A 10,670-nucleotide genomic window follows, 5' to 3' on the forward strand; every position below is an offset into this window, starting at 1 on the left:
GCAAGCGCTTAAATGTCCCGGGGGAGTCTCTAATAATGTCCTCCATTTACCTCAGTTTCTCGATTATGAAGACCCTGTTCGCGATAATAGTGATGCCTTAGAGATTCTCAAGCACTAATCTATCACTTTTACTTCACTTAATATTTGCCTTTAGTGTCCCTTTAAAGAATGGAACTGCTATAACAAGTGCAATGAGGGGTCACGGGTGGCAAGCGATATGCGAGCACTGCCAAGGCATTGTTTTGGTGGCCCCAGAAGGGGCCGTTTAAATATTGCGAGAAGGCTGCTGCGGCAGCCTGTCAGCTTGAGAAATCCAGAAGAAATGCTGAGGGAGACCGCCACAAGCAACTTGCCATGTACTTCTCACTGGCTTGCACAAGAAAACCCTATGTCCGTGAGCCTCGCATGCTTTGCACGAAGCTTGCTGACATCCTTCTCCAAGGCATCCAGGTGCTTCACATAGTGCAGCGGAAGGTTCCTCGCGAAAACGAAGCCCCGGAGGAACTGAATCATCTGCTGGGCCTCCTGTGAGGACAATGTTGAGGCAGCCTGCCCTACCGCGTCATCGCTGCCGTCGTCACCGTCGCTATCAGATGCAAGCACATTCGCGATGATCGCCTCATCGGTTAGAAGCACTTATCATATTTACACGATTGTAAGTCGACCACTTTTTTAAAATTTGAAAATCTGAAGTGGGGGGGGGGGGGGGGGTCGACTTACAATCGAAAGCAAAACATAGCACCGCCAAAAAAGTGAGACCAACGGGAGCTACAACGTAGTTACAATTTTATGTTTGCTCTGGCTCTACCCATAGCTTTTCGCTATCCTGCGTGTTTGTTCGCTTTTCGGAAGGGTTTTTCAAAATTTCTGAAAGTTTTACAGTGCACGCGCATGAGTGCACGCAACACTTATGGGGGGGGATGGGGTCGATAGCTGATGGAAGTGCCTCGGTTGCCATTCGCGGCAGCACCCTCAAAACGGCGGCGCTGGCGGGGAGTATTGTGGGTTTCACTTTCCCTGTTGCGCTTAGCTTTCTCTATAGTTTGACGAAAGGCATTGGTTTGATGCATTCCACTTGACTGCTGGCTACGTGCTACTTCTATGCTTCCTCAGTCGTCATGAGTGCTCCAGGCCCACTAATCATTCGGCACTCGTTCGCAGCAGCGTTCAATAGGGCTGCCATCCTTTATGCCGAAGAAGCAAATCACTGCGCAGCGGACCGCAAGTTCAATGTTTCTGAACGGGTGGTGTGAGAGTGACAACTGCGGCGAAGCAAAATTTTCACCTGTGACGGCAAGTGAAAAATTTCCCACATGCCGAAGTCTGGACGCTTTCCGGAGCTGTAGGTTAAGCTTGCGGCGTACGTCGCTGAAATGAGTGATCGGTCCCTGCCAGTGAAGTGCGACGTGATCATGAAACAAGCCCGGACCTTCGCCTTTTAAGGACCTGCTCTGCCTTGAGTACGAGTGGCTGGCGACAGAAGGCTGCGAAATTATGCCAACCAGACCTGTCAAAAGAGCCTCTCTGATGGCTGCGTGTGGTTGGGTGCATTCGGCGTGGGCTGCTGTTCCACAAGATGTCGTGGTGCGGTCGTTTGCCAAATGTGGAATTTCGCTGGACGACGACGCGCTGTGGGACCGTAGCAGCAATGGCAATGGCAGCACTAGTGAAGACGAGTAGTCCCATGACCATGTCAGCTACTAATAAATTTTCGTTGTCGAATGCGCCCTCGGGTCTACTCTTTTTTTTTTTCCTGTCACGCGATATGGGGGGGGGGGGGGTCGACTTACAATCGTGTAAATACTCTAGGCTTTCTTTCCACCGGCAACGTTGTGTATTGCCGATGATCAGTGAGCGGCCATCTTCCGTTTCGGCGGCAAGTCAAACCAACTGTTGGTCAAACGAGGTTGATAAACCGCATGGCCAGGAACGATATTGATGCAACCAACAAAGACGAACGTGAGTGATTAAGCTGCTTGCAGAACTGCGCTGAATGATGAGGAGCCAGTGAGCGACCTGCGAGCAGTGAAGTTGGCGTGGTCCATTTGTGTTTCGGAGGGTGAGGCGGCTTAGAGCTATGGGCACAGCCCATTGGTGTTCGGAGGGGTGGAAGGGCAATGGGAGAGAGACACGCGGAGATGGCTGAAAAATGAGCACATGGTGGCTGTTGAAGCAGCAACCCATCGCGCAGCAGCACAAATTTCTCGTTTCCTCCCTTTTTTTTTTTTCAAGGATTTCGCATTTCACTACTTTTCGGCTAGGATACCCAGCAGCCAGACTTCATCGTTATAACCGATAATGCGGCATCGGGCCATTGTAGTGAGCAGGTTATTTCACCATGGAAAACATACAAAAGTTGACGGTGAAGCAGCTTCTCGTTGTTATAACCGATATATTGTTAAAACCGGTATCGCTATAAGTGGGTTTGACTGTACTTAGCAGACACAATCATCAGGGCACATTGTATGCACTGCTCGTGTGAGCCCAAAATGGCCAGACCAGGTGAGGGGCCCTTCAACGTTACTTTATTTATCCTGCGATATTTTAACCACTATGGCGGGCCTCGTAATAGTACCATTGTTCTGGCATTTAAAACCCTAGAATTACATTTTTACGAGGAAAGATCTGTTTGCACCATGGTTGATGCTCCAGGACCTGATACTGTTTTCTTGTCACTCCATTGAGCAATGGTTTATTGCCTGGTATTGGTCATATAACCACTCATTGTATTTCGCTGCCTCCTTGTAAATACTATTTGATCCTTTGGTTTGCCTGATGATCTGTCACACATTTCTAGCTCCAAAAGTTAAACTGTACAATTTTCTCAGTGGCATAGAGCAGAAAGGAGAGTCTCGACCATAATTGTAGAGGTTGTTGAATCACTATGGCCTGAGGAATCGTGGATGTTTTGTCAGGCAGTGTTCTACTTTCATTCTCTTGTTTCAGCACTAGCTGGTTAAATAACACCACAGGGATACTGTACACTTTTTCAGAACCTTGTTTGACAAGTTCATCGGTAGACATTGTGGCCTGATCCAGAACTAGATCCGAAAATTCACCAATGTGTACAAAAAGGAGGCCAACAGGATAGTCACCCTGGACTTGATAGCTCTCAAATACCATTCAGTCATACTTTTCCACAAAAAAAAGGTTGGCTGCATTTTGGTTACGTCTGTGGGCTCACCAAATAATTCAATAAGCCCGCACCTAATCAACAGACAGAAGAAGTGCTGGGTCACTTGATTTCTTTGACCATACCATCTCAGTTATTTGGTGCTCACCCTAGGGATATTTCAAAAATGTTTTTTGCATGCCTGTTAGCATTTAGGCATCATGCATGTCATTACTGTTCATGGCATCTCTTGGTCTGCATTATGCTTTCAGCTTGCAGTCAGGTGGCTGCAGATAACTTGTGGCGCTGTTACAGCTGCCATGGGTCGTCAGTGGCCATGTGATGAATTTCGTCAGCATAATATGTGGACGACGTTTTTTTGCTTAAAAAGGGACAGGAGTGGTGAGCAGTTGCAGTTAGTTAAAGCACGTTGGCGGGCTACTTGGTTCGAATCCATGATGGAGTGTGTAAGTGCGACTGAACGAGGACGTAGCAAGAAACAAGTGCACAGAGACAGCGCTGTATCTGTGTATCTCTTTCTTTGTATCTCCTCGTTCAGTCCCCCTTACACACTCTTATCGTGGAGCAGTTGCAGTTATGCATATCCTTTATTTCAGACCACATATAACACAAAGGATAATAGCACCATCTGCATGTTCCCATAAAACTGAAGCCAAAACTAACACATATCTTTGCTGTTAAAGGGATACTACAGGAAAATGTTAAGTCTAGCTAGGTAGATTATTCGTCTATCTTTCTTTTCTGTGGGTCAATATTGTTGCATCACTGCTGCTCCTCACTTGGAATCACCCATGCCACAACGTATGCCGCTCTCTGTGTGGATCAGCCAGTGCTGTCGTCACATGAGTTGCCATAGTCTAAAATAGGTAGCACCACTCAGATTTTCATAGCTTTCTTCCTTATAAAAGCGCTGCTCTCGCTAAAAATGAAGAATTCGTTATTACAGAAGCCTAATCTTTCAGTCTAGTTGGACTTAAAAGGACACTAAAGGAAAACATTAATTATATCAGTTTATTGTATCTTCATAAGTGCTAGCTGTGTGTTTGTGTACTCATAATTCATAGGAGGCAATCGGTACACAGGCAGCACAAGTAGTGGAAATCAGCGCAGCATCTCCTCCAACTAATCTTTTTCATTTTTCTCTGTGTCTTGGTGCACTGTATGATGTGTGTTGCCAATTTCCATGTCATGTACTACTGCCAGTTCAGTGTTGGACAAGGGAGGGCAGAAATGGAATCATGGCCCCCATGTGAACAATCTGTACTGCAATGTCTTTTACTGTGCAGTGGAAGATTGTGAGAGGCATGATGGATCAGAAGAGAAGCCATACTACATGTCCAAGGAGCTCATGAAGATCCTGGGAAAGCAGAACAGGTTGCAGGATGCCGACAAGTGACTGCCTTGACAACCTCCCACTTCGGTGTGCTGCTGCACAGAGGCCCTCCTGGCTTTCCTTGAATCGCGCTTTCCTGACACACTTTGCCCAGCTGAGCCCCCTTTTGCTTAGCCTTGATTTGGAACATGCACTCGTGGCTCTGAAAACATGCCATGAGTGGAATATCTAGATTGGCGCTGCTGGTTATGTTTAAGCAACATAGTATCTTACAATGTCCTGTGCTGCGGATGGGAAACTGCACAAGGGCAGAGTACAAGCAGCGCTGTGTGGCCTTTATGGGTGTTTATATGCACGTTGGTTGTGTGCACTTTTGTACATGGCTTTATTTGTACTGAATGTCGCGTAAGAGTAATTTAGCTGGGACAGGCGTGTCGCTCCTATTTGCACCACAACTTTCGTGTGTTTCGCAACTTTCAGTGTGCAACAGGTGTTGTATGCATCGGAAGCAGTTTGCTGGATGCATGTGCCATTCGGATGGCTTCATGATTTGTTCATGCTTGGTCACTCATCTAACAAGCGCACAAGGCTGCACTGCCATGTATATTTTATTTTTATTGAAACAGACCATGCACTCGAAATGCATTGATGGAGTTTATGTGGCTCACTTAGGCGTGTTTGTACCAGCGAAGCAATTTTGTCCCAAAACTTATCTGTTAATGCTTGGAAAATTTTTTATTTTGTACTCCCAAAGAAAGTGTTCTTTTGCCCTTGGGAGTAACCTCCCTCTATGCTATTTTGAACATTCCTTCAGGTCCCAAAAGTGGCTGCGAAATGCTTTTTTTTTTTTTTTTTACCAACTGCCAGCTCTATTGTTGGATGCAATTTTATGCTAGGGTACTTTTAAGGCTCATATGGGAAGTGGTCAGAGCACACTGATGTAGCATATAGTAGTAAGAAATTGCTCAACTGTTATAGGGGTACATTGCCTCATAACTTCGTGCGATAGATTTTACCACTGGCATGCCCGGGCATAGTGGGGAGATGCAAAATTTGAGGTCAATGGATTAGTCTTGCTAGAGAGACTTGTGGTGCATTAAATAGTATGCTTGTCGCACTTGATGCTTTGTCCTTTGGTCTTGGTCAATCTTGATTGCCAACTAAATGAAGATGGCATCCCCAAACACCCTGAGTATTACATTGGCAAAAATTGACTGTCGTCAAGACTTGGCTCCTTATTTGGTTTTGCTTAACTTGGTATTCAGTTTTCATTTGTACAAGTCCTCGTGGCGAAATTGGTAGCAGGCTGATGGGGCCTCATTTCCAGGGTACAGCACCCAAAGCTGTCGCAGTATGGTCTCGTTGTAGCACCATGTCCCTTATTAGTGTGGCATTGTCTTTGCATCAGGAAGGCAAGACAGAGGCTGCCCAGACCTTGTATCGTTCTCCAGTGAAGTCCTTCCTGACTTCAATATTATGTACCACTTGGATACACATTTGCAGAATACTGCCTAATTTTCCTTGGCATCACATGTAGTGTCTCTGTGCCTGTCTAGCCCCGTGTACCAGGCTATTTGGCATTGGCACACTGCTGATAATTGACATCCACGCTTCTACGGGTGCTGATAAGTGATAAGTGCTGATAAGTGATAAGTGATTTTTTCGCTGCGTCTACTGATTCAAATATATATTTTAGATCATTTGCATGAGCTTAAGGTGGACAGTAGTTCCAGAACTGTTGGGGCAAAGTAGTAGTGATGCAAATTCCAATTGTGCATTATGATAAATGCAGCCTCTGGCATTGTGTGGTTAGAACTCTTCGTGGATAGGCAGGCCACACAGTGTGCGTGATGTGAAGACCAGGCCGTGTGCTAGTCTGGCTTCCCTTACCTCACCTATCATGACCACGTGGGATATCACAAGCATTGGAAATGTGTTATAGGCATTTAGCACCTTTTGGAAAATGTGTGCTGCCAAATCGCCTTCCTGTCTGCAGAAGAAGCTTTTGCAAGTTGCACATCCTTTAGGATCTTGTTGGAACACGTGCACCCTCTACATGGTGCACCATTGAGAAAGGAAACACTGCATTTGAATTTAAAGCCAGTATTTTTCCTTGTTCCTATGCTGAAATTTTAAAGAAATCTATGTGAGCAGAACTTCTCATGCCAAAACTATATAGTAACTGTGAATGAGGTTCTGACTTGTCGGTTTGCAGGAATCTTGGTTTGCACACAGCTTCAGTTGTCCCCTTTCGTACTGGTGCAGTGTACAGCCTAGCTTTCAACTGTGGTATTATCAACCTGAGAAGAGCTTTGTGGGAAATTTGCTCAATAATAAAGCCAATGAAAAGCTCTTGTCATACGTTTGGGCATTTGATCATGCGGGTGTTGACCATCTGGGTGCCTTTTTGGTCATTGTCTGCGATTACTTTCCTGAAAAAAAAAGGGGGGGGGGGGCCACACAAGTGGACTGTCAGATTGGCTAGCATCTTAAGAATGAGCTTCAAGAACATGGCAATATGTACAGGGGGCCTGAATGGCACTTGGCTATGCATTGTTGAGGTTGTTGTGCCGAGTTTGAAAAGTGTGAACTTGTTTGTGTAAATGGAGACCAACGTACCTGTGAGATACTTAAGGCTTCAGGAGATAACATGAGGCACTCACTAATGTGTTAGCACTCACTATATATATTGGTATTAGTAAGCAGTGGTGACAGTTGAGTATAAGTTTGTGTTGTCTCCGATTGCCTCCCCATTTTTTTTTTTTTTTTTTCATGTGAAAAGTAATCGTGGATGACCACCATCTAGCCCAAACCCACATGTGGTCCTTGCGCAGCTGTAGGATTCAGCCTACGCAGCTGCTGCGCGACAGCTGGCATTTCATAGCGAAGGCATTTCCATTGAAAGTAGCTTGAAGCATGCAGTTTCATACTAAAATTACCAGAGGAAGATCTCGTGCTGCAGTCAACCAACCATTTTGGGAATCGTGGTCCTACGTGAATTTTTTTTTTAGGATATAGAATGGATTCATTGTTGAAATATTTTACTGTTTAAAGCATGTTTTAATGTTCTGTTTGGTTCATGTATCTTATGTGCTGGCCTCGCAACATTTGTTTAGAGCTGTAGGTGTTAAAAAGTTCCAAATGAAGTCATTTCATCACAATTTGCAGCGCAGAAATTATTCTTAGTGCTTTTGAATACATTTCTCACCAGTATAGATGTCTAGTAAAAAACTCACCATGGGTATCTTTTTAATATGCTAAAAATTCTTTATCTTGCTTTTGCAATTTCCTGAAAACTGTAATAGTAGCAATGTTTGCTAATAATCATTGTTGTACATAAACTGCGGTGAAAAGATAACTTCAAGAAGGTTGTTTGTAACTCGAACAAAGTTTAGGCGCTGGCCCACCCTTCCCGTGATGGCTGAACAGCAGCCATACTAGCAGCGCACACAGGCTTTATTTTAGTATGAAACTACATGGCTTAAATGGCACCAAATTATTTTGACAGGCTGGTCGTTTTTTCTAGTGTTGGAGGCACACTGAAGATCCTGCATCCCAACTTCTTGCATTTCAACTGCAAGGCATAATGTTGGCATAGCATGTGCCACTCAGTTTCGGAGCATGCAGCAAGAGTGTGCACCTGTGCATGATAATTTTCTCTGAACACTGTGTAAAGCAGTGATCTGAGACTCGGGCCTGCATGTTCGTATATATAGCTCGATAGTTTAGGGTGGTTAAACTTGTTGCATTGAATCCACCGTGTTTAGTTTAACTAGGGTTTTCTTCTAATCTTTGTTGCCTTTGTAACAGTCAACGAAATTGTTTAAACTTAATTTTCATGACAGTGAAAGTAAACAAGTGCAGATATCTGTATCAAGATCCTCAGGTATAAACAGACCAGTTGATTTATATGTTAAAAAGGAAAGCTAAACCCTGATAGCAATGCCAACACTTGTGCCAATAACTCAGTAAGCTAACTACTTGAATGGTGTTGCTTCAGCCATGTAATGCAATATAAAATCATGAAGGTTGGTTTCTTTTCTGTGATGGATGTTTACTGCCATTTGGCTGCAATGAAGGAGCGTAGAATGTAGAATATGTTTTCTGGATCTAATTGGATGGTTGTCCTGAAGCTTGCAAATCACAGCTAAAAAACAGCAAAAAGGACAAGACGACACAAGTGCTGACTGCCAGCAGAAGACATTTACTCCGCGTGTGCCCAACAAGCGGGCAGGGGGGAAGGGCTCTTCTAACCAGGCATGTGTAGGCATGAAAAACTTGCAAAGAAATGATCAATCGCGGAGAATCTCGTTGGAAGTCAAGTTTATCGAAGGCTCGCTGACCGAGCCCTTGCAGTGCATAGAAAAAGCTTCGCAGATCTCACATGCTCGCTGGTCTCGGTATCTGCACACAACATGTGCCTCTTCAAGTAAAGGCAAGCACCCGCATTTGGCGCAATGAATGGCCAAATTGCTCCCACTCTTGGACTTAAGGTTACTGGAGTGCTCCCACAGGCGGTCGTTAAGGCAATGACCTGTTTGTCCAATCTTTGAGCCACTGCACAACGGGACCTCGTACACAACTTCCCTCTTGCTAAGCACAAAGTGCGTGGAATGTTGCTTGTCACACTGCGTGTTTTCAGGAAGAATAGCGTTCACCCTTTTGCGTAGCGACCCTAACTTGTTAGATACCGACTAGATTACTCCCACTATGATCTATAATATCTCCGTGATTGATCAATTGTTCGTAAGTTTTTAACGTTTGACGCATGCACAGTTAGAAGAGTCTGAGCCCCCTTTCCCCCCTCCCTGTTTCTTGGGCATATATATATATATATATTTACATACAGAATATATACATTTTGTTGGCAGTCAGCGCTCGTCCTATGTCATCTTTCTTGTCCTGGTTTTCTTTCGCACTGTTTTTTAGTTATGAATCCGTACCAACTAGATCAAGTTCAGACCTTTTTGTTAAGTCATTAGACTACCTGAAGATGTCTTAGTACCTATATTGTAAGGAACGAATCAAGGACACATAATAGGGAATTTATGGAAAAAGCATATCCAAGTGGTATTGCTCGGGCAAAAACTCAAATTCTATTTCAGGCCCTTCACATTCTTATGTACTCTCACTGCGCTCTTTTGTACACCCAGGGGATTGTGTCCACTAATTTTGGGTCCATTGCTTTAACTCCCTATTTTTGCAAATTGCTGTAGATTTGTGATATGTAGTGTTAGTGCTGTTATGTTAAGAGGGCAATGCTGAGCTATGGTCAAAATTGGGCCAGCAGCTTACAAAAACATTTGCTAGGCTGAAATTTGGAAAAGCAAATGAGAGACATGGTGTGCTTTTTTATGTTGTTCATCATACTGAAAGTGTTATGCTTTGCTGAAAAGAAGATGCTGGACAGTGTTGTTTGTTATCCAGTTTTATTGATTGCCACTTGCAGGATAGGTTGTGATTGTCCTTTAATTTTATTCTCTTGTGATTGAATAACTTGTTGTGTATACTTTCGTGCCTACAATCGCTGCAAAGGTGTATGTGGTCAGTGTCCTTGTACCTGCGGCTTGCACAAGAAATGGCATTAACAGTTGTTGCTGAGCCTGCAATTATGTACACTGCCTTGTGCTTTTGTCTATGTCACGGTGAGCCTGAACATAATGCAAAGTTGTGCACTTTTTCTTGCTGTAATAAAGATGAAAAAAGGCCTTTGACTTTTTCCTCAAAAGGAACGCAGGAAGAGGGTGCATGCACACATCTTGAGCCAACCTCGGCAGAGGCTGCTTCCAAGGTGATGTGGGTGGCAAAGAAGAGTTTCAAAATTTGAGCAGGGGCTAAACTAGAAAGGTCGAAAGCATGCAATGATTACATCCAATATAAAGCAAGTGGAAGTCTCTCGAGCTGCTTTCTGAAAACAAGTCTCCTTTCGTATTGCAACCATTCAGTAGTGCCACGTAGGCACATCAGTCAATGGTAGTGCTGCCATTTCTTTGTGTGTGTGTGTACTCTAGTTGTGCTGCTGTTACTGCTGCTAAGGCAGGGAGGCTGGAATGGCCAAGTGGGATAAGCTTGGAGCGTTTCCCTTGCCGGGTGCCGTAACTAAAATCTCATCACTTGCATGTTCCCAGAATGCACTGCAGCTTGAGAGGTCACGAGCTGTGCGCCTATTGGTTCTCGACGCAAGCCACTTCCGCCAGCATGGCG

The 10,670-nt window shown here is 44.5% G+C and overlaps 1 protein-coding gene across 3 annotated transcripts in view; it reads left to right on the forward strand.

Moving 5' to 3' along the window:
* Ctl2 (Choline transporter-like 2) overlaps positions 1-10,174 on the forward strand; it is a 448,555-nt gene extending 438,381 nt beyond the window's left edge. For all 3 annotated transcript variants that reach the window (XM_050168529.3, XM_050168530.3, XM_055064868.2), the window contains one exon: positions 4,420-10,174. In XM_050168529.3, the coding sequence (XP_050024486.1) occupies positions 4,420-4,529 (110 nt within the window). In that variant the 3' untranslated portion in view covers positions 4,530-10,174. The remainder of the gene's footprint in view (positions 1-4,419) is intronic.
* Positions 10,175-10,670: the final 496 nt, after the last annotated feature.

The sequence above is a fragment of the Dermacentor andersoni genome, chromosome 1, assembly GCF_023375885.2.
Source record: "Dermacentor andersoni chromosome 1, qqDerAnde1_hic_scaffold, whole genome shotgun sequence".
NCBI classification, from domain to species: domain Eukaryota; kingdom Metazoa; phylum Arthropoda; class Arachnida; order Ixodida; family Ixodidae; genus Dermacentor; species Dermacentor andersoni.